The following is a 24,742-nucleotide window of genomic DNA, read 5'->3' on the forward strand; positions in this document are numbered from 1 at the left end:
GAAATTAGGACATTTTCAGATGAACAGAAGCTTAGGAAATTTGTAAAAACCAAACCAAAAACTACAAGAAATACTAAAGAGAATTCTCTGGTTAGAAAACCAGTAATATCAGATATCAACCCAACACTAGAACACAGGACAGAGGAACCAGATATCAACCCAGATAGGGAAATCACAAAAATAAATCAAGATAAAAAAATGCTCAAAACAGGGAATCAGTGATGTCACTAAGTAAAAGATGACAACATTCAATTGATAAAGAGCGGCTAAAAGTAGTCATAAGTCTTTCACATGGAAAGGAAATCAAGGGGATATAGGGAGATACAAGTCAGGTTTACACTTAGAAAAATAGGTAAATATTAGGGTAACCACAAAGGAGATTAACAATCCTACACATCAAAATAAAATACAAGAAACACATAAAGACTCAGCAAAAAAAAAAAAAAAACAACGAAAAAGAGGAACACACAAATTACAAAGAAAACTACTTAGAACAAAAAAAGTGGAAAAATGAAACCATCAACAACACACAAAAAAAGACATCAAAATGTCAGCACTAAACACATACTTATCTATAATCATGCTGAATGTAAACAGACTAAATGCACCAATAAAGAGATAGAGAGTTGCAGAATGGATAAAAAAACACAATCTGTCTACATGCTGCCTACAAGAGATACACCTTAGACATAAAGATGCAAACTAAAACTTAAAGGATGGAAAAAATATATCAAGCAAACGTCAATCAAAAAAGAGCAGGAACGGCTATACTAATTTCTGACAAAACAGATTTCAAAGTTAAATCTACCACGAAGGATAAGGAACAACACTATATAATGATTAAAGGGACAATATAGCAGGAGGATATTACCATGTTAAGTATTTATGCACCCAACGACAAGGCTTCAAGATACAGAAAACAAATTCTGACAGCACTGAAAAGTGAGATAAACATAATAATAGTAGGAGACTTCAACACACCACTTTCAGTGAAGGACAGAATATCCAGAAAGAATCTCAATAAAGACACAGAAGAGCTAAATACCACAATCAACCCACTTGACCTCATAGACATATACGGAACACTCCACCCAACAGCATCCAATTATACTTTCTTTTCCAAAACACATGAAACATTCTCTAGAATAGACCACATATTAGGCCATAAAGCAAACCTTGACAGAATCCAAAATATCAAAATATTACAAATTATCTTCTCTGACCATAAATCCACAAAACTAGAAGTCAGTAACAGAAAAGTCAGGGAAAAGAAACCAAACACATAGAAACTGAACGGTTTGCTCAAAAATGACTGGATTATAGAAGAAATTAAGGATGGGATAATGGAATTGATAGAATTCAATGAGAATGAAAACACTTCCCATCAGAACCTTTGGGACACAGCTAAAGCAGTGTTCAGATGTCAATTTATAGCAATAAATGCACACATGCAAAAAAAAGAAAGGGCACAAACAAAGCATTATCCCTACAACCTGAACAAATAGAGAGCAACAAAAGAAACTCTTAGGTACCATAAGAAAGTAAATAAGAAAAATTAGAGCAGAATTAAATGAAATAGAGAACAGGAAAACAATTGAAAGAGTTAACAAGACCAAAAGCTGGTTCTCTGAAAATACTGACAAAGTCGGTAAACAATTGGCCAGACTGACAAAATAAAAAACAGGAGACAAAGCAAATAACCTGAATAAGAAATGAGATGGGTGATATCACAACAGACCAAACTGAAATCAAAAGAATTATAACAGAATACTATGAAAAATTATACTCTAACAAATTTGAAAACCTAGAGGAAATGAACAAATTTCTAGAAACACACTACCTACCTAAACTAACACAAACTGAGGTAGAACAACTAAACAAACCCATAACAAAAGAAGAGATTGAAAAAGTCATTTAAAAACTCCCAACAAAGAAAAGCCCTGGCCCTGACGGCTTCACTAGAGAATTCTACCAAACTTTCAGAGAAGAGTTAACAAAACTACTACTAAAGGTATTTCAGAGCATAGAGAAGGACGGAATACTCCCAAAATCATTCTATGAAGCCAGCATAAACCCGATACCAAAACCAGGTAAAGACACCACAAAAAAGAAAATTCCAGAACACTATCCCTCATGAACTTAGATGAAAAAATCCTCAACAAAATTACAGCCAATAGAATTCAATAACATATCAAAAGAATAATTCACCATGACCAAGTGGGATTCATGCCAGGTATGCAGGGATGCTTCAACATTAGAAAAACAATCAACATAATTCATCACATAAATAAAAGACAGAACCATATGATCTTATCAATTGATGCAGAAAAGGTATTTGACAAAGTCCAACACCCATTCATGATAAAAGCTCTCAGCAAAATAGGAATAGAATGAAAATTCATAAACATTATAAAGGGCATTTATAAAAAGCCAATAGCCAACATCATCCTAAATGGAGAGAGCCTGAAAGCATTCCCCTTGAGAACAGGAACCAGACAAGGATGCCCTTTATCACCACTCTTATTCAACATTGTGCTGGAGGTCCTAGCCAGAGCAATCAGGCTAGATAAAAAAAGAAATGGCACCCAAATTGGCAAAGAAGAAGTAAAGGTATCTCTGTTTGCAGATGACACGATCTTATACATAAAAAAAACCCTAAAGAATCCTCAAGAAAACTACTGAAACTAATAGAAAAGCTCAGCAGAGTTATCAGATGACAAGATAAACATACATAAATCAGTCGGATTCCTCTACACCAACAAAGAGAATGTGGAAGAGTAAATCACCAAATCAATACCATTTACAATAGCCCATAAGAAGATATAATACTTAGGAATAAATCTAACAAGAGACATAAAAGATCTATATAAAGAAAACTATAAGACACTACTGCAAGAAACCGAAAGAGACCTACATAAGTGGAAAAACATACCTTGCTCGTGAATAGGATGACTTAACATTGTAAAAACGTCTATTCTACCCAAAGCGATCTATGGATACAATGCAATCCAGATCCAAATACCAGTGACACTTTTTAATGAGATGGAAAAACAAGTCACCAACTTCATATGGAAGGGAAAGAGGCCCCGGATAAGTAAAGCATTACTGAAAATGAAGAAAAAGTGGGAGGCCTCACTCTACCTGATTTTAGAACATATTATACTGCCACAGTAGTCAAAACAGCCTGGTACTGGCACAACAACAGATACATAGGCCAATGGACAGAATTGAAAATCCAGACATAAACCCATCCACATATGAGCAGCTGATATTTGACAAAGGCCCAAAGTCAGTTAAATGGGGAAAAGACAGTCTCTTTAACAAATGGTGCTGGCATAACTGGATATCCATCTGCAAAAAAATGAAACAAGACACATACCTCACACCATGCACAAAAACCAACTCAAAATGGATCAAAGGCCTAAATATAAAATCTACAATGATAAAGATCATGGAAGAAAAAATAGGGACAATGCTAGGAGCCCTAATACAGGGCATAAACAGTGTACAAAAGATTACTAACAATGTACAAACACCAGAAGAGAAATCAGATAACTAGGAGCTCCTAAAAGTCAAACACCTATGTTCATCCAAAGACTTCACCAAAAGAGTAAAAAGATTACCTACAGATTGGTAAAAGGTTTTTAGCTATGACATTTCCAATCAGCATCTGATCTCTAAAATCTATATGCTACCGTAAAAATTCAACAACAAAAAGACAAATAACCCAACTAAAAATTGGGCAAAGAATATGAACAGGCACTTTACCAAAGAAGACATTCAGGTACCTAATAGATACATGAGGAAATGCTCACGATCATTAGCCAGTAGAGAAATACAAATCAAAACTACAGTGAGATTCCATCTCACCCCAACGAGGCTGGCATTAATCCAAAAAGCACAAAATAATAAATGTTGAAGAGGTTGTGGAGAGACTGGAATACTTATACACTGCTGGTGGGAATGTAAAATGGTACAGCCACTTTGGAAATTGATTTGGCACTTCCTTAAAAAGCTAGAATAGAACTACCATATGACCCAGCAATTCCACTCCTTAGAATATACCCTAAAGAAATAAGAGCCTGCACACCCGTGTTCATTGCAGCTCTGTTTACAATTACAAAAAGATGGAAGCAACCAAAGTCCCCATCAGGGATGAATGGATAAACAAATTATAGTATATTCACACAATGGAACACTATTTAACAATTAAGAACAATGATGAGTCTGTGAAACATTGCATAATATGGAGGAATCTGGAAAGCATTATGCTGAGTGAAATCAGTCAGTTGCAAAAGGACAAATATTGTATAAGGCCATTATTATAAGAACTCTAGTTAAAGTTTAAACATAGAAGAAAATATTCTTTGATGGTTACGAGGATAGGGAGAGATATATTCACTAACTAGATAGCACACAAAAATTTTTTTAGGTGAAGGGAAGGGCAACACATAACACAGGGATAGTCAGTACAACTGGACTAAACCAAAACCAAAGAAGTTTCCTGGGTACACCCAATGCTTCGAAGGCCAGAGTAGCAGGGATGGGGTCTGGGGACCATAGTTTCAGGGGACATCTAGGCCAATTGGCATAACAAAATGTATTGAGAAAACGTTCTGCATCCCACTTTGCTGAGAGGCATCTGGGGTCTTAACTGCTAGCAAGCGGCCATCTACGATGCATCAGTTGTTCTCAACCACCTGAAGAAAAGGGGAATGAAGCATACCAATGACACAAGGTATATATGAGTCCAACAGACAGAAAGGGCCACATAAACCATACACTCCACCGGCCTGAGACCAGAAGAACTAGATGGTTCTAGGCTACCACCAATGACTGCCCTGACAGGGAACACAACAGAGAATCCCTGATGAAGCAGGAGAACAGTGGGATGCAGACTTCAAATTCTCGTAAAAAGATCAGTCTTAATGGTCTGATTGAGACCGGAGGGACCCTGATGGCCATGGTCCCCGGACACCGTGATAGCCCAAGATTGGAACCATTCCCGAAAACCAACTCTACAGACAGAGATTGGCCTGGACTATAAGGTAGGCAATGATGCTGATAAGGAGCGAACTTCATGGCTCAAGTAGACACATGAGACTGTGTGGGCAGCTCCTGTCTGGTGGGGAGATGAGAAGGAAGAGGGGGACAGGAGCTGGTTGAATGGACACAGGGAATACAGGGTGGAGAGGAGGAATTTGTTGTCTCATTAAGAGGAGAGCAGCTAGAATGATTACATAGCAAGGTATGTATAAATTTTTGTATGAGAAACTGACTTGATTTCTAAACTTTCACCTAAAGCACAATAAACAAATTAAAAAAAAAATTGGGCAAAGATTTGAACACTCATCAAAGAAGATATTTAACTGACAAATACACAGGAAAACAGGTTTAACATAATTAGTGCTTACCCTCCCCCCACTGCCTTCAAGTGGATTCTGACTCATAGAGACCCTATAGGGCAGAGTAGACTTCCCCACAGTGTTTCCAATCAGTGGCTGGTCAGTTCCAACTGCCGACCTTTTGGTTAGCAGCCAAGCTGTTAACCACTGCATCACCAGGGCTCCTAATTAGTGCTTAGGCCAAAGCAAATGGAAATCAAAATGTCATACCAGTACATACCCATGGAAATGGGTAAAATTTTAAAGTTTGACAATAATAAGTGCTGACTGACATGTGAAGGAAGTGGAACTCTCATACAGTGTTTGAGGGGATGAAAAATCCAATATCCATCAATAAATGAATGGTTACCCCCTAAACCCAAGCCCGCTGCCATCGAGTCAATTCTGACTCATAGCAGCCCTATAGGACAGAGTAGAAGTGTCCCACAGGGTTTCGAAGGCTGTAAATCTTTATGGAAGCAGACTGTCACTTCTTTCTCCTGTGGAGCATCTGGTAAGTTCCAGCTACTGACCTTTCAGTTGGCAGCCAAGTGCATAACCACTGTACTATCAGAGCTCCTTTGATGAATGGTTAAACTGTACTTAATCTATATCACGGAACACAAAAACGAATTATTGATACATGGTGTGACATGAATGATTCTCAAAATAATTACGCTGAATAAAGTAATCCAGATTTTTAAAAAGTACGTTCTAAACAATTTCATTTATATAAATTCTAAGAAATGGAAATCAATGCATAATGCTAGAGCAGTTCAGTTGTCAAGAGGTAGAAACTGGGGGCCTGAGGGAGGGACTCCAAAGGGGCACAAGGAGCCTTTTGGGGATGAAGCATATGTCCATTATCTTGACTGTGGCAATGGTTTCAAAACTTTAAATATGTGGAGTTCCTTGTATGTTAATTATACTCCAACAGAGCACCTAATAAAAATCGGGTAAAAGGTTGAATTGAAATTTGATCTCTGATGATTTGCTGAACCTTCATTCACCATGCCACACTTTAGATTTTTGACTGATTATTTCAACCAACATGCACAAGCAAAACAGTCCTCATACACTGTCTATACAATACAGTCAGTCATATACTATTTCTTTCAACTTAAATGAATAATCCTGAAAAAGGTTTGAAGTTTTCTTTTAAGCAAACATTTAATGAATACCTATTACATGCTGGGTGTGACGCTAGGTAATTTTGCTTATAATATCACAGTTAATTAAAATGTGGGTTGTTAACTGCTGCTCTTCTTGCTTTGTTGAACAGAAAATATGTGTACTCATTATTCAAGAAGAAACATATCCTGCTGCCCAAATTGGACCTCATTTTCACTATCTTGAATAATTAATCCATGCAGCATGCAGAATCTCTGATTCCATCTTTTCATGCCTGAATTTCACTAAGAAAAAAAAAATCTAAAAGAACCCTAGGATAATATCAAAGAAAGAATGTTGTGATTTATAGCCTAGGATGGGTCTCAAATCTCAATTTTTCAAATGTTTCTGATTCAGGACCAAAGGGATGTTTGGTTAGTCCCATGCTCACCTGTCAAGATGACTTCTCTTCCAAGATCACTTTCTCCTGGCAACCAATCCTTGAGTAAATATCACAAGGAGTGTTGACCCAGTAAATACCAGTTTGCCCCAAATTGCAACTGACATGATTAGACATTAAGAATTAATTTGAAGTAGATGAGCCATTATTAAATAAAAGTCAAAGAGCCTCTCTTCCATTTCTTTTCACATCATTCAGCATCTTACCACTGTGGCTAAACAGCAACATAGCACACTACATATGGTGGGTTAGTTCTTATGTTCTCAGCCCATGTCCATCTGGACAAAGCACCATTCCATTGTGTTCTCTACTGAGCCATGTACAATACACATCTATGATTGTGACAAGCTCTCAGAAGGTGGCCTGGAACTAAATTATAGGTTAAGAAACTATAAATGAAGGCATTTAGATAGAGACAGTGCTTTAAATTTGTGTAGCTGAAAGAAATTTAGTACATTAAAAAAAAAAAAAAAAAGGTTACCCAGGAAAGATAAGTATATTATAAGTAAATCTATTTGATTAAAGGGAGAAAGGACAAATATTTATCCCTCCTACATATTACAGGCTGTACTATATATTAGGAAGTGAATAAATGTGAATGAATTTAAAACTGCAGGTTCCAGACCAAGTTCCAGTTTTGCTTCTCACCAGTTATTTGGCCAGGGATAAACAACAACCTCTCTGCGATTTGTTCTTCTAATCTACAAACTGGCACAGAGGATCTCTGACTTATCCACTTCACGGAATTGCTAAGAGGATCAAATAGATCATATATGGAAAAGTGTTTTACGAAAGTGCAAAAGCCATACGAGCACTTGAACTTGTTATTCCAAGTTTGGCTTTCAGGGGAAAACAGTTGAGATTTAGAGTATATTCCATCAGGAGTAGGGGAAACCCTGGTGGCACAGTGGTTAAGTGCTATAGCTGCTAACCAAAGGGTCAGCAGTTCAAATCCGCCAGGCGCTCCTTAGATAACTCTATGGGGCAGTTCTATTCTGTCCTATAGGGTCACTATGAGTCGGAATCGACTCGACGGCACTGAGCTTTTTTTGAGTTTTCCATCTGTAGTAAGGAGACCGAGGCTCAAACTCCAGCTCTCTCCCAGAGTGGCTGTGTGATTCTCAGACAAAGCAAGCACTCTGCCTGATTTCAACTGCTTATCTCCAATGTGAAAAAGTCAAATGAAATTTTTTCAAAGTCAATTACACTTTCAGAGTCTGAGCCTCCTGGAGAACACCAGCAATTGTGCCAAACATTAATTTTTTTTTCATATTTTTAATTTCAGTACAATGAATGCTTAAAATCGGAGGGCCCTGCAGCTGTTCCCAATGCCATGTGTTTATCTTTAGAGACTTTTAATCACACATTATCGGGGGTAGCCAAAGAAGAAAGCAACTTAAAGAGCTTTGGTGCACGTTAATTAAATGATAAATGTGTCAAAGTAACTTTGATCAAATTTCATTCGCTTTTAATTCAAGAATAAAGTGATTGTTCATGTTTTTTAGACATTCCGATGCTTTCAGAATACAGATTACGAAACCATTATCCATACCTGAAAAGGCTGCACGCTGGAAACGTTGAGGCATTTCCTTATCCATCTGTTGCCTTGGTTCCCAAATACCTGCCACAGCAGCTGTCCCCTTGTGTTACTCCAGATTCGCTGGTAGATGGCCAGCCTATAAATGTGCTTTCCGAACATGTGGTAATATAAGCGGAAGGTGCAGCCCTTTGTATCAGTGGCATTAAGGACTGGGCTGAGTAAAGCTGCTCTGTTTTGGAACACCTGTGGCTCCGAAGATTCTATGTAGAGATAGTGTCCTTTAGCTGTGCCCACAGTATTATCCTTCATTGGCCCCGTATTAAATGTTGAAGTGGGACCCTGGTTCCTGGTCCAATCAAAGTCATCTTCTGTATCCTGCTCCCAGTTACAAATTCCATTTTCAAAGTTACATTGTAGATCGGGTGCTGAAAATTGGCATTGAATAATAGTGAATAATTGGCATGAATAAAATAAATATGATAATAAACTTCCTCAGGCCAAAGTATGCCATTTCAATTTAAAAAATGCTGCATTAAAGCTTTTTAAAAAGAGTGAATAAATCCTAGATAATATATATTTTTTTTTAATATATTAAGTAACAATCTTTTACAGGCTGAAGATGAAATTGCTTTGACCATTATTTTCCAAATGAATTTAATGTCCAGCCCTTCTACATTTTTATATTTCTATTACCATAACTCTTCTACATTTTTATATTTCTATTACCATAACTCTAGGTAAATAATCATGACCTCACAGCCACCTCATTGCATCAACTTTCTGGCTCAGTGGATTTCAACCTTAGTTGAATGCTACAATCACCAAAGAGTATTTCAAAATGCTTCATTAAAGCCAAGAATTCACCATCAGAGATTCTGATTTAATTGGTCTGAGAGGTGAGGTCATGCGTCAGGATTTTAGATAAGCTCCCTAGGTGATTCTAAAATGCAGAGCTTAGAACATTTGCAACTTTCGAGGTCTCAGTCTTTCAGAGTCACCTCGAATGCGTGGTAAAATTGCTTATTCCATGGTAAATCCCCAAGTACTAATTTTTTAAGATCTGTGGTGAAGTCCAGGAATTCACATTTTTAACAAGCACCCAAGATGATTCTGATGCAAGCGTTTTCGGGGCCTCATTCTGAAAGATTCTCTCTCCTTTCATCCTGCCCTCAGCTCCAAGTTTTCCTACACACTAGTGCCAGATGATGATTCTTCAGTGGCAGTATTATTCTCCTTCTCTCTTCAGAATTCTTTAATATAAACTTAAATGTAAACTCCTCTATCTTTAAAGCACTGCCTCCCTCAAATTAAAATGACTTCCTGTTTGTCCCTAACTATACTTCCCCAGGAAACCCTGGTGGTATAGTGGTTAAGAGCTACAGCTGCTAACTAAAAGTTTGGCAGTTCGAATCCACCAGGCGCTCCTCAGAAACCCCGTGGGACAGTTCTACTCTGTCCTTTAGTGTTGCTATGAGTTGGAATCGACTTGACGGCAATGGGTTTGGTTTGATTTTAGCCTTCTCCATAGAATCCTGGTGGTGTAATGGTTAAGTGCATGGCTGCTAACCAAAAGGTTGGCTGTTCAAACTAACACAGCAACTCGAAGGGAGAAAGACCTGGCTTCTGTAAAGATTACAGCCAAGAAATCCCTTTTGAGAAGTTCTACTCTGTCATATGGGGTCATCATGAGTCAGAATTGACTAGACAGCATCCAACATCAACAACAACAATCCTTCCTCATATTGTTGTAGTTAGATGCCGTCGAGTCCGTTCCAACTCATAGCAACCCTATGCACAACAGAACGAAATACTGCCCAGTCCTGCGCTATCCTTACAACCATTGTTATGCTTGAGCTCATTGTTGCAGCCACTGTGTCAATCCACCTCATCAAGGGTCTTCCTCTTTTCCGCTGACTCTGTACTTTGCCAAGCAAGATGTCCTTCTCCAGGGACTGATCCCTCCTGACAACATGTACAAAGTATATGACGCAGTCTCGCCATCCTTGCTTCTAAGGAGCATTCTGGTTGTACTTCTTCCAAGACAGATTTGTTCGTTCTTTTGGCAGTCCATGGTATATTCAATATTCTTTGCCAACACCACAATTCAAAGGCATCAATTCTTCTTTGGTCTTCCTTATTCATTGTACAGCTTTCACATGCATATGATGTGATTGAAAATACCGTGTCTTGGGTCAGGTGCATCTTAGTCTTCAAGGTGACACCTTTGTTTTTCAACACTTTGAAGAGGTCCTTTGCAGCAGATTTACTCAATGCAATGTGTTTTTTGATTTCTTGACTGCTGCTTCCATGGCTGTTGATTGTCGATCCAAGTAAAATGAAATCCTTGACAACTTCAATCTTTTCTCTGTTTATCATGATGTTGCTTACTGGTTCAGTTGTGAAGATTTTTGTTTTCTTTATGTTGAGGTGTAATCCATACTGAAGGCTGTGGTCTTTGATCTTCATTAGTAAGTGCTTCAAGTCCTTTTCATTTTCAGCAAGCAAGGTTGTGTCATCTGCATAATGCAGGTTGATAATGAGCCTTCTTCCAATCCTGAAACCCCATTCTTCTTCATATAGTCCAGCTTCTTGGATTATTTGCTCATAATACAGACTGAATAGGTGTGGTGAAAGGATACAACCCTGACACACGCCGTTCCTTACTTTAAACCAATCAGTATGCCCTTTTCTGTCCAAACAACTGCCTCTTGATCTATGGAAAGATTCCTCATGAGCACAATGAAATGTTTTGGAATTCCCATGCTTCACATTATCTATAACTTGTTATGATACACACGGTCAAATGTCTTTGCATAGTCAATAAAACGCAGGTAAACACCCTTCTGGTATTCTCTGCTTTCAGCCAGGATCCATCTGACAGCAATGATATCCCTGGTTCCACATCCTCCTCTGAAACCAGCCTGAATTTCTGGCAGTTTCCTGTTGATATACTGTTGCAGCCACTTTTAAATGATCTTCAGCAAAATTTTGCTTGTGTGTGATATTAATGATATTGTTCTATAATTTCTGCATTTGGTGGATTGCCTTTCTTGAGGATAGGCATAAATATGGATCTCTTCCAGTCAGTTGGCCAGGAAGCTGTCTTCCACATTTCTTGGCATAGATGAGCGAGCACCTCCAGCGCTGCCTCTGTTTGTTGAAACATCTCAATTGATATTCCATCAATTCCTGGAGCCTTGTTTTTCGCCAATGCCATCAGAGCAGCTTGGACTTCTTCCTTCAGTACCATTGGTTCCTGTTCATGTGCTACCTCTTGAAATGGTTGAACATCTTCCCTGTGTGCCTCTAACATCTTACCCCCTTTTTCTATCTCTATACCTTTTTTTTTTATACCTAAGGTAATGTCAAGCCCCTTGCCTGTTCTTAACTATGTCTCATTATTGGTTACCTTTCATGGGATTATAGCTCCTCTGAGCTGGAGCGTTTATACTTCTAATTTCCTTTAGTCATTAGAACAATTCAGAGTTGACTAGCCCCTTATTACCTAAACATCCCACCTAAACTTCTAGATTAATATAGGAGCACATTCATTTTTTTTTTACATTCATTTTTCGAGATGTGAGGATTTTTTCTGACCCCAAGTATCTGTTTCAGAATAAATGAGACAGAATATATATTTGGCATGATTTGGGCAGAGCCTACAGGATTTAGAATTAATTGGCAGTTGAATATTTTAGCTTCATTTACATAAGTTAATATTTTTAAAAAATAAATGTCAGCTGTCCTTTAATTATTCATCTTAGTAACCGCACTTGGAACCAAATGTGAACAAACACTCTGAAACAAAAAATAAAAGTCTATGTGCATAAATGCAGCCAGGCAAGAACAAATCATCTGTCTCTGAAACCACAGAATAGGAGCTTAGACCTAATGAAAGGAACCAAGTGAGTAAATGTCAACTGGGGGATGAGCACTCACTTGATATTTCCTCACTTGTGACTAACCAAGCCCAGATGTGACGTGAGCTGGGGACCCACAGCGTACTCCCCAGGTGTCAGTCTTGCTGTGGAGCAGAAGGAGAGTGTCAAGTCCTGGGGTTTTGATATAAAACTGGCACTAAAGCCAGCAGACTTCTATATTGCCTGTCTTCATACTGACTGCACACTCAGTCTTCATTTTCAACAGGAATATGTGTACCTCCACCCTTATAAAAAGATCATGCCCCTACATATGTTAAAAAAATATACAGCATAAATTTCAGGATGTCTAACCACATAATGCATTCTGTGCAATAAGTAATATATCTAGATGGAAAGCTGTGAGAAAAATCTATGATCTAATGTCATTACAATTTTCTTAAAATAATATATAGTCACAAGAAGTATTTTGATATTATCATTGTACTCCCATAATCCCATTCTACTAAATTAACATTGAGAAGTTCAAAGGATAATTTGCTTATCTTTAGCAACAAGTTGACACTTTTTAAGGAGTGGAATTTTGGGATCTTAAAAAAGTTAAAAAGGCTTTTTAAACTTGCAAAAATAAATTATCTTAACATAAGTTGCACTTCTTATAACTGTCATTGTCAAAATCATTAATTTTATTTATATTCACTCAAATATCAGTTGTGGAAATTTGGTGAGATGCATGGTAATTCTGGCTTCAAAATGCCTGATGATATCAAAGACAGACAATCGTATATATGTAAACTCCACAATGATTTACATGGAAATTTCTTAATGTAATGTTTCCTACAACTTATCAAACATTTTATGGTCCCAGCGTAATAGACACACAGCTCAGAATTTAAGAATTGTTGACATTTCTGGACGAGGAATCTAAGTCTTCTGAGTCATGCAAACTTTTTTTTTTTTTTTCTCCTGACAGATTTTTGGAATTAAAAAAAAAAAAAAAAAACTTTTAGCTTCTTATTTATTTTCAGGACCACTCCCGCTATGAGTCGGAATTGACTTGATGGCAACGGGTTTGGTTTGGGCTGGATACAATCACTGAAACTTCAAACATTGGAACTACACATCCAAACTCTTGGATAGTTTAAGCCATAAATGTAGAACTTATCTTTGACAAGAAACCTAAGACTTTTCTTTCACTCTCTGTTCCCTATAGCCCAGATTATCACTATATGTCCCCTCCTATTTTCCCAAAGTTTAGTCCCTCTATCTCCATCCCCATCACTGTGATTCAAGCTGTCAACTTCTCTCTGATAAACTACTGCAATATCTTACTAAGGGATCTCCTGAATCTACTGCCCTCTAATCTATTCATTATGCTGTATCCACAGTAACGTTTTTAAGTATGCCAATTTTATCGTATTACCCTCCTTAAAAACTCTCAAATAAAGAAAAACTTCCCTCACACATACTACAAAGATCTGCAAATCTGGCCTCCCACGACTTCTCCATCCTTGCCTTCTACCTTATTTTCCCTTCATACTTGCTCTAACCACACATGTAGTCACATATGAAGGCTTTTGCATATATGCTCTTGCGTATAATTTTTCAGGCCTTTGCTAGGTATCATTGCCTTTATCATATGAACCCATGGCACTCCTCTGTGTAGCACCTGTCACAGCTGTATATTTATTAGTTATTTGAATAATATCTATCTCCCCTATTAGACTCCAGGTTATAAGAGGGCAGGGGTCTACGTTTTTGCATTCATCACTGTATCCCTAATAAGTACCATATATGAAAACCAGTTGCCTTCCAGTCAATTCTAACCATTGGCAATCCACGTGTGTCAGAGTAGAACTGTGCTTGCTCCATAGGGTTTTCAATAGTTCATTTTTGGAAATGGATTGCCAGGTCTTTCTTCCAAAGTGCCTCTGGGTAGACTTCCAACCTTTGGGTTAGCAGCCGAGTGCGTTCATCATTTGCACCACCCAGGGACTCTCAGCATATAAAAATATTAAAAATAAATTTTACATATTAATAAATACTGAAGACCTTTTTAGTTAATCATACATAATATTCATTAGCTTTATGTCAAATGGCTTGATTAACTACAAAACAGCAAATTGATCAAAGTCACCATATCAAAACACAGAAGAGAGGCCAAAAAATACTTACCACAGTCGGCCTCATCAGTATTATCACCACAGTCATCCACCAGATCACATAACCGAAGCTTTTCTACACAAGCCTTGGTGTATTTACACCAGAAATGACCTGGCCCTTCACAGCTCTCAGCAGGGAGGGGAAGTGAACAATTTTCAAATCTGATATCATCAATAGCTGAGATCCCATCATAAATGCCAAAACTGACTTTATCTAGTGACAAATAGAAGGGTTGAGTCAGGCGCCCAAGCTGAATGGTGGCCTCTGACCACTGGTTGCCCTGGTTATATAAGACTCTCCAGAGCACTGTGGAGTCACTGGATCTTCCCACATGTAGCTGCAGTTCAGCTGCTCCCACCAAAAGGCCATAGTTATAAAACCTGGAAAAGAGCATCCACAAGAAATGGAAGTGACTTACGGCACATACTAAATATTTAACTTTTAGACTCTTCTACTCAGTCAACAATTAATAATTAGTCATCATGAATGACACCTCTAATTCCTACAGTGATTGTGGCTGCGCATTTGCAAAGAGCTTATCTGCTGAGGTGCACACTCTGGTTCTCAGGACCCTGGGAGCCTTTCTCAAGGAGTTCAGTACAGAACAGAGGAAGTAGTCTTAATTAAATTATAATCCACTGTTGGAGGGAAACAGTCCCTTTCATCTTAAGAAGTGAACATAACAAATGCTGATAACATGCTCCAAAGCAAAATGCTAATTGTGTGAATTTAATGCGATGGTTATTTTTAAAGTAAAGCCAGGGGCAGAGTATAACTGCTAATAAGGCTAGAGGATGCCTGCAATCACCAGACTGAAATTTCATGTTCAAATTATATGTGTGGCAAAAAGGAGATGTTTTATGTATTATACATTTTCTCTAGGAAAAGCGAGCATTTGCACACCAACTGCCACTGCCAGCCTTAGGGAAAATATATCCAGTTAAATTTAACACATTTCCCCTAAATGTAAACACAAAACGTAAAGGTCTGCTTCATCAGCATTTCCATGCTTTATCAAGACATAAAGCGGGACATCTAAAAAGGAAATCTGTCCTTAAGAAGATAGTTCTAATCCTTTCTAGAGGCTCCAAGGGCCCTGGTAAGCTTCAAAAGAAACATTTTCCTAGCATATCTCCATCTCCCCAAATGTTACTTCCAAATTTTCCACACCTGGGCTTTTAACATTTATTAATATGTCTACGTACAAAACATTAATTGAAGGAGAAAGTGTATATAGGAACACCATCATCATTATTGTTATATCATTATTAAAGTGTTCATAAGTAATAGCTGGACTGTAAGTGCAATACTGAAAAAACAGTGAGGCCATACTCACTGCATCAGTGATATATCATCCCTATTGTGCAATCTAAACCCCTTTTCTGATCCACTAGGGTAATTGGCCATCATTTATAATATTTACCAGAAAGAAAGTGTACATTCAGGTCCTGTCTGGCTGAAAACTGGGCTCTGGAGTTTAGCAACTTGTAAGAAGGTGCTGTTTTGCTTCAGAATGAACATAAAATGCCCTATTGGGATATAAAACCAAATCGTCAGTTAACCTACTGGACCCTAAAAAAGAGACAGATCTCTTTTACCCCTACACTGAATAAGTTCCATGCCCAACTTAACTCTAAAATCAAGACCATACAGCAGTAAAAAGAAAAAAAAAAAAATCAATAGAAATGAATGTTACCCAAATTTACTCTTATAAATATAACAATATCTATATGTAGACCTAAATGAGGCTAAAAATAATTCATAAATTTGGTTAATTCAATAAAAAAAACTATACTCTTTCCTCACCTCTCATAAAGTAATTATTTCATGCAGACAACATAACTGTAATTAACAATATTCAGCCATCTTACAATTCAGTAACATGGAACCTTAATTGCTTCTCTTTCTCCTCCCAGGCCTGGCTGAACTGTAAATAAGAGCAGTCAGAGACGAGCTCTGCTTACGTCTTACCTCGAGCTGTGTTGCGAGTGTGATCCTGAGGTGGAGCCTGTTGCTCAAAATCAGCAGAAAGGTTGCTTCTGGAGCCCCATATCCAGTTAAAGTGGTCCCCACTAATGGCTTCAAACCAACCACAGCTGTTTTCTTCAAAATCACATTCGGAAGCTAAAGAACAAAACTGCGGTTCTTACCTTGGCTTTCCAAAAGGTTCACACATTTCAAAAAGGGTAACGAGCTCAAGTAGAAATTACCTTAATATGCTTGTCTAAGTACATCAAGGGACACATTTAAGAAAAAAAGATGTATCTGATCCGAAAAACGCAATTGTGCTTTTCATACTGATAATTGATACGACAGAATTCTCAAGTAATTCAAAATTTTTCCACATATTCTAAGAATGGCATCATTCAGTCATATTGCTTATAGAATTGCCAAGTATCTGCTAATTCATTCTAATACTCATGTTTGTTTCCTTGATGCAATTATATCAGCTAGAAGGTTTAATTGTTCCTACAGAGTATTTTACACTAAACCATGAAAAGTAGTTCTTTATTGTGGATTGAATTGTGTCCCTCAAAAAGGTATGTTGAAGTGCTAATAACCCCGTACCAGTGAATGGTGAATGACCTTGTTTGGAGAAGTAGAGTTTTTATTTGCAGAAATAGTGTTTTCTTTGCAAAGTCATAAAGAAGTAGGTTGCATCCTAATCCTAATCCTTTCTAAGTGACATTTTATGAAAGAGAAAGACACACAAAGACAGTCACACACACAGGGGTAGACAGCATGTGAGGACCGTGTATAAGCCAAGGAACACCAAGGAACACTGATGGTTTTCAGAAGCTGAAGAGACAAGGCAGGATCTTTCCACAGAGCCCACAGAGAGTGAGAACATAGCTCTGCTAATGCCCTGAATACAGACTTCTATGCTTCCAGAGCTGTGAGAAAGTTAGTTCCTCTTCTTTAAAGCTACCCACCAGTGGTATTTTTGTTATGGCAGGCCTAGGAAACTAAGACACTTAAAAAAAATAACTAATATTTAAAATTCCATGTGGACCATACTTAATATAATGTTCCCTTCGATGTCTGTAGTACTTTATATTTCACATGGCACTGTATACATTGCATAATTAAAACAAGAAAGGATATTTCCCAATTTTTCAGATAAATAGAGGAATCAGTTAACTTCCACAGAGACATACTTGAGGAAGAGGAGAAAAGGTGAGAACGGGAGTAAGAGAAAGTTATAATAGTTAATAGTAGTAGAAGTGTTGGAAACCCTGGTGGTGTAGTGGTTAAGAGCTTTGGCTGTTAACCAAAAGGTCGGCAGTTCGAATCTACCAGGCACTCCTTGGAAACACTATGAGGCAGTTCTACTCTGTCCTATAGGGTCGCTGTGAGTCAGAATTGACTTGACAGCAATGGGTTTAGTTTTTTTTTTTAGTAGAAGTGTAGTATTATAGCTAGTATTTACTGAACATATTATATACTAGACCCTGTCCCTAATGTTTTATATAGGTCTAACTTTCACAATAGCCCTATAATGGAGTTAGATTGTTATTTTTGTTGCTCTTGTTTTTCAGAGGAAGAAAGGGAGGTGTTATTAATTTGTCCAAGGTCAAATTGTAAAATGGGGTTGGAACTCACATATTCTGACTCCAAGTGTAATATTCTTTCTGCATCTGTTGATACTGATAAGTGGTAATTCTCATTAGATTGAAAAAATCTAAGAAGGCATAACCTGAATTTGCTTAATGCTGACATTCAGCTGTTACTACATATAGCAGTGCAAACTGATGTGCCCTTCCACTGATGAGCAATGATTACACTGGGACCCCTGGCCACTGGTGATTTTTAAACAAAAACTTAACAATAAACTACATAGATAGTACTTTGTAAAAGAACCTAGGAAATAAGCAATGAGTTTAGAGAATAAAAGTATAAGTAAATCACTCAATGAGATTATGAAATTTTAAATTGTAAGGATATTTTAATCTAATGATGAATTATTTTCACTTTTGGGAATGCTACTTCTACAGAGGGAGGAATGTGAGGCAAGGAATAAGATTATAAACACCTTTTTTATTTGTTTATTTTTCATCTTATATTAAATATCTGATTTCAAAAATATGTCTGTTTTCCATCAAGTTTCCTGTTCCAAAATTTGGCCAGCAGAATACTTCCAAATTTTATAAAAGTCATTGGGAATCTATGATTACATTTAGAAATGAATACAGTATGTTTTAAATTTTGTATCTACTATAATAAACAAGCGATAGCTATATTTCAGCATACTGAGACAATTAGAAATCATTAAAATGAAGTGTTCTATTTAGAAAATAATTTCAAGTAAAATTTAGAAATCTGTGACGAAGCAAAGCTAAATGCTATTTAAAAATTGAAAAGTAATGATGAGTTATATGAGTTAGTATTTAATGACAGATTCTAAGACTCTTTAAGTCTTTGTATTTTTAAAAGTTATCTCTATTTATAAATACATAACTCAAAAATAATCCATAAGAATATAGAGAGATTCCAGGGACTTCAGAGTATGTAGATGTCATTTCAGCCACCAGTCAATCAAATGCTGTTGACTCCTATTCTAAACAATTCAGAGAACAAGATCCAGCAGTTTATTTTATGGAAAGATAGAAAGAAAATAAATTATTGCTACTTTGTAGTATCTCCCTCACACACCTACCTGAAAAGGGAACTTTATCACATACTATCAAAAAAAAAAAAAAAAATTTTTTTTTTTTTTTATCCAGAGAGATATTATTGTGGAAATAAATGAATATTCTAATCATAGTATTTTAAGCAACGATTGAAGCAATTCCTTCTCCTAGACAAGGCCATCAAAGATGGTGGTTGCAATGGATGATTATGCCATTAAAATTCATATACTCCTTGCTAGTGTTCTTTGTTCCTATAAGTTTAGATATCTGTACACATTTTAAGAAATCATTATTGATCAGAGATGTAATAATCAATGAAATCAATCTTCTGGTTAACTGTTAATCAAATACATACCTCATTAGAACAGTTTTTGAAAATTAAGTACAGGTAGCCCCCAGCTAAGGAGGTATTCACGTTACGAAGAACCAAACTTACTACCTTTTTTTTTTCTTTTGTACATCTTAACGCTAGTAATATGTACTACATATAACGTTGCAGTGCATAATATGCTGATGTTAGCATTCTCAGACGTTCACTCGAAGGTGTTTAAAGATTGGATTTATAAAGATACTGATAAGAAAAGGCAATAATAATGAAAACTAAAAAAATAAATAAATAAAGGTGTTTGACTTCCTTAGAACCGACTTAGGAAACCCTGGTGGCCCAGTGGTTAGGTACTACGGCTGTTAACCAAAAGGTCAGCAGTTTGAATCCACCAGGCGCTCCTTGGAAACTCCATGGGGTAGTTCTACTCTATCCTGTAGGGTCACTGTGAGTCAGAATCGAGTTGATGGCAACGGGTTTGGTTTTGGTGGGGTTTTTTAGAACCGACTTATGACAGAGTCCTCAGAACGGAACCCCATCGTAAGTCAGGGCTACCTGTATATCCTTCTCTGACTCGGAAACACAATACCCTGGGCATGTTTTAATATTTGATGCTGTAGGATTTTTTACTGTTTCTGGAACATCATTAATAACTTCCTCAATTATTGTCATCATCGGAATCATCATAATTTATAATAACAATTACAGTTATCATTTACTCAGGGTTTATTATATATCAAGTTTCGTGCTTTTACATTCACACAGAATGCATTTTGACATAGAATCCCTAAAAATTATGTTTGTGTACCTATGGTTGGAGCGCCACTGGCATAGGGGTTAAGACCTCTGCTGCTAACCAAAAGGTCAGCAGTTCAAATCCAACAACGGCTCCTTGGAAACCCTATGGGGCAGTTCTACTCTGTTCTATAGGGTCGCTGTGAGTCAGAACTCACTTGACAGCACCTAACAACAACAATAACAACATTCCGTGGCAACAAGTAGAAAAGCTGGTGACTCTAAAACTGCTTTTAATCATTGCGACAAAAATTACCTGAGTGGTCTCCCTTAGTTCCCTAAGTATAATTACAGTAGTTGTCCCTGGGGAAAGTTGCTAAGGGATATTTGATGGATTGACAAATAGATCCATCACCATACAGTACTACTGACATTTTCAGAGCTCTTGATTAAGATAAAAAGATAAATTTATATAGGGGCCAAGAAATCTTGTGAGAGAAAAGAATCCAGAATCAGAACCCATCTCATTTCAGATTCACTGTCAAACCTCTATGACGTTTTGGGATAATCTCTTTTGAGGTTCATTTGTAAGGAATAAACACAAAGTGTACAAAGAGAAATTCTAGGCTGATAACTCGGCCTCACAAAAAGACTGGAGAAGTCAAGAGGAAATGTGTTCTGACACAGCATGTGATTGAAAGCCTAATTCCCTCTGGTTGCAGCCATGTAGGCAAGATGCTCATGTTTAAAAAATGGCTGAAAACGTAAGCGGTAATTAAAAAAAAAAGGTAAAAACCTAGAGCTGACAGCCCCACTGTGACTTACATACCCCCCAAAAAACACCAAACCCAGCACCATCGAGTCGATTCCAACTCATAGCGACCCTATAGGACAGAGTAGAACTGCCCCATAGAGTTTCCAAGGAGTGCCTGGCAGATTTGAACTGCTGACCCTTTGGTTAGCAGCTGTAGCACTTAACCACTATGCCACCAGGGTAGAATCTGAAATAGCAAGGGCATAGACACATATGTCACCTTACTTAATCCTCAAAATATCAAAGAAAATACTATTGCCCCTGTGTTAGAGATGAGAAATATAAAGTTAAGAGTTAGCATATGTTATGGATTGAACTGTGTCCCCCAAAGGCCTGTGTTGTATATCCTGACCCCTGTACCTGCAGTTATAATCCCATTTAGAATGGGTTTTCTTTGTTAATTAGGTAGCCTTAAAAAAAAAAAAAAAATTTTTTTTTTTTTAGTGTAGGGCATGTCCTAAATCAATCTCTTTTTGAGATATAAAAGCAGATTAAGCAAGGAAGCAACCAAGCAGAGATGGGCAAAGATACACGGTACATGATCGCCAAGGAACATAGGATTTGAAGCTGAAAGGAAACACAGAACTTCCCACAGAGCCAACAGAGAGAGAAAGTCTTCACCTAGAGCCGGCATCCTGAATTCAGACTTCTAGCCTCCTAAACTGTGAGAAAATAAATTTCCATTTGTTAAAGCCACCCACTTGTGGTATTTCTGCTATAGCACCACTAGATAACTGAGACAACATATAATCCCCCAGTGCTCATTACTACTGACACAATTCCAAGCTAGTTCTGATGTCAAAGATTATGCTCTTAAAAATTAGTTTAAAAAGGTAATAATAATATATTAGTTTAAAAAAGGTAATAATAACAATAGCTAATAGTTTTTTTAACAACTATTATGTGCCAGGCACTGTGCTACGTATGTCTAATTGAAGATCGTACAAAATCTAAGCTTGCATGATCAAAAGACATGGTCTGGAAGTAAATTTTAAACTCTGTAGGGTCGCTATGAGTCAGAATCGACTCGACAGCAATAGGTTTGGTTTGGTTTTATAATACTAACTAGAAGTCCACCAGATTGAATCTCTTTGTTTCTTTTAAGCTTTTTCCCCCTAGGTTTCATGACTCTCTAAAAGTTGCATGAAGGAGAGAAAAAGTCAACTGAGTGTTCTAGTATGTTGGCTTAGGTTCATTGCAGTTGTACTTTACTTGATTAAACAGAGGTTACTACAAACATCAAATGCATTAATACTATATATTCCATTTTAGAACATGTTCTCTATTATTATATTTCTTTGAGTTTCAGGTTTTCCCATGCACTGAAATGATTATCTGTTTGAAGTTATGATAAGGTTAAAGTCATTGAACTCTAGTCTTCATCAATAGTTAATATTTATTAAATATTTAACACACAATGTATAACAGTATGTATTTGCAAAAGTACCATGAAATAAAACAAATGTTCATATAAATAAACAGAAATAACAAAATCTTTTAAAGGAACATGAATGCAAAAATGACTAAATAATATTTGTAAATCAATATTATTATATTTGAGACCAAATTAAAAACCCATTGCTGTCGAGTTGATGATTCCTATTCATAGCAACCCTATAGGACAGAGCAGAACTGCCCTCTAGGGCTTATAAGGAGTGGCTGGTGGGTTCGAACTACTGATCTTTTGGTTAGAAGCTGTAGCTCTTAACCACTGAGATTAAGTACATTATTCTACATATGTTTTTTTAAGAGTCTCCTATGAGATAAACGTAGGAGACTCTAAAAAAAAAAAAAAAAGTTTGTAGCCCATTATAAAAGACTGGGATTGTGTAAGCTAAGGCTTTCTTAGCTGTGATGCAAACCCATCTCATACGTATATCGATCTGCATGAGACATGGGGCAAAAGGAATCAATGTATACATGATGCTTATGCTGCTCTCTGTGCCATGAGGAAGGACCATGTGCTGTGACCCAAGAGTCTCATGTCTCCTGCCAGCATCCATGAAACTGTGGTAGGCTAACTTACTAGCTTGCAAGAAGGGTAAAATTTCAGATCTTTCACAATTCTTGACAGGCACTAGGTTAAATATATAGATATGGCCCACGATCAAGAAGCTGAGAATCTAATGTGGGAAATAAATAAACAAATAGATGATTATGATACAGATTAATAACTACCTTTACTCATTCATTCATTCATTACTGATTCATCCGACAAATATGTATTGACTACGTGCTTCCTGCCTGGCACATCTATAAACTCTAAGAACACAGCAATGAAAAGGAAAAAGAAATCAGAAAAATAAAGAATTTCTGTTTTCATGGAGTTTACACACTGGAGCGAGGGGGTGAGAACATTAGAAGACAGAGTAAAGAAACAAAGTAAGATATATTTTCCATTTAATGGTGATAAGTGCTAAGAAGAAAAATAAAGAAAGAATACACAAAGAACATCCAAAACTCAATAATTAAGACTTCAGCAAAGAAGGTATCTGGATGCCAAATAAACTTATGAAAGATACCCAATTATCATTAATCATAAGGGATGCAAACTAAAACTACAATGAATTACCACTTCACATCTACTAGAATGGCTAAAATTAAAAAGATGGAATGATATATCAAGTGTGGGGAAAGATGTGGAGAAATTACAACTCTGACACTCTGGTGGTGAGAAGGTAAAGTGGTACAACCACTTTAGAAAATGGTTTAACATTCTGTTAAAAAAAAAAAAAGCTAAACATACAGTTAGCATAGATCCAGCCATCCCACTCCTAGGTATTTATTCAAGAGAACTGAAAGTGTATTCCTATTCAATGACTTCCACAAGAATATACATAGCAGCTTTATTTGTATTAGCTCAAAACTGAAAACAGCCCAAATGCCCATTAACAGGTGAGTGGATAAATTTTGGTATATTAATACTGTGGAATACTATTCAGAAAAAAAAAAAAGAATGGACTATCACCACATACAACAACATGGATAAGTGTAAAGTGAAAGAAGCCAGGCCCCTCCCACCCAGAAAAAGAATATAGGATGTGTCATTTTATTTACATAAACTCTAGAAAATGCAAACTAATATACAGTGACAGAAAGAAGATCAGTGGTTGCCTGGGGAAGGGAAGGGCAGTGAGGGGCAAGAGGAAAGAATTATATAAAGGGGCATGAAGAAACTTTTGGGGTGAAGAATATGTTCACTGTCTTGACTGTGGTAATGGATTCACATAGGTCAAAACTTATTAAATTATACATTCTAAATATGGACAATTTATTATATTTCAATTATTATCTTAACAAAATTATTTTTTAAAAAGTTAGCTATTTCTGATAGTGGCATCTCGACATATTTTCATTCTGCATTTTCTTAAGTTACCTTTTAGGAGAAAGACCTGGTGATCTGTTCCCATAAGGATTACAGCCCAGAAGACCCTATGGGGCAGATCTACTCCCGCATATGGAGCCATTATGAGACAAAATCAACTTGGTGGGACATAGTAACAACAAGTTACTTTTAGGTTGAGCAACCTTTCATACATTTATTTGCCATTTGAAAATTCTAATTTTTTAATGATCTTGTTCAAGTCATTTCCATATTTTTATTTATTGCTGTGGTTAAGTGCCATTGAGTTGGTTCTAACTCATAGTGAACAAAACATTGCCATCCTCACAATTGTTGCTATGTTTAAGCCCATTGTTGCA

At 36.9% G+C, this 24,742-nt stretch overlaps 1 protein-coding gene across 1 annotated transcript in view; it reads right to left on the reverse strand.

The window, feature by feature from the left end:
• Positions 1–24,742, reverse strand: part of MALRD1 (MAM and LDL receptor class A domain containing 1) — a 958,969-nt gene that overhangs the window by 757,058 nt on the left and 177,169 nt on the right. Inside the window, exons 15-18 of the mRNA XM_049881884.1 lie at positions 16,507–16,659; positions 15,959–16,064; positions 14,548–14,915; positions 8,507–8,919 (exon numbers count right to left, since the gene is read on the reverse strand). Of these exons, the coding sequence (XP_049737841.1) occupies positions 8,507–8,919; positions 14,548–14,915; positions 15,959–16,064; positions 16,507–16,659 (1,040 nt within the window). The remainder of the gene's footprint in view (positions 1–8,506; positions 8,920–14,547; positions 14,916–15,958; positions 16,065–16,506; positions 16,660–24,742) is intronic.

Source organism: Elephas maximus, chromosome 4, assembly GCF_024166365.1.
Source record: "Elephas maximus indicus isolate mEleMax1 chromosome 4, mEleMax1 primary haplotype, whole genome shotgun sequence".
Lineage (NCBI taxonomy): Eukaryota > Metazoa > Chordata > Mammalia > Proboscidea > Elephantidae > Elephas > Elephas maximus.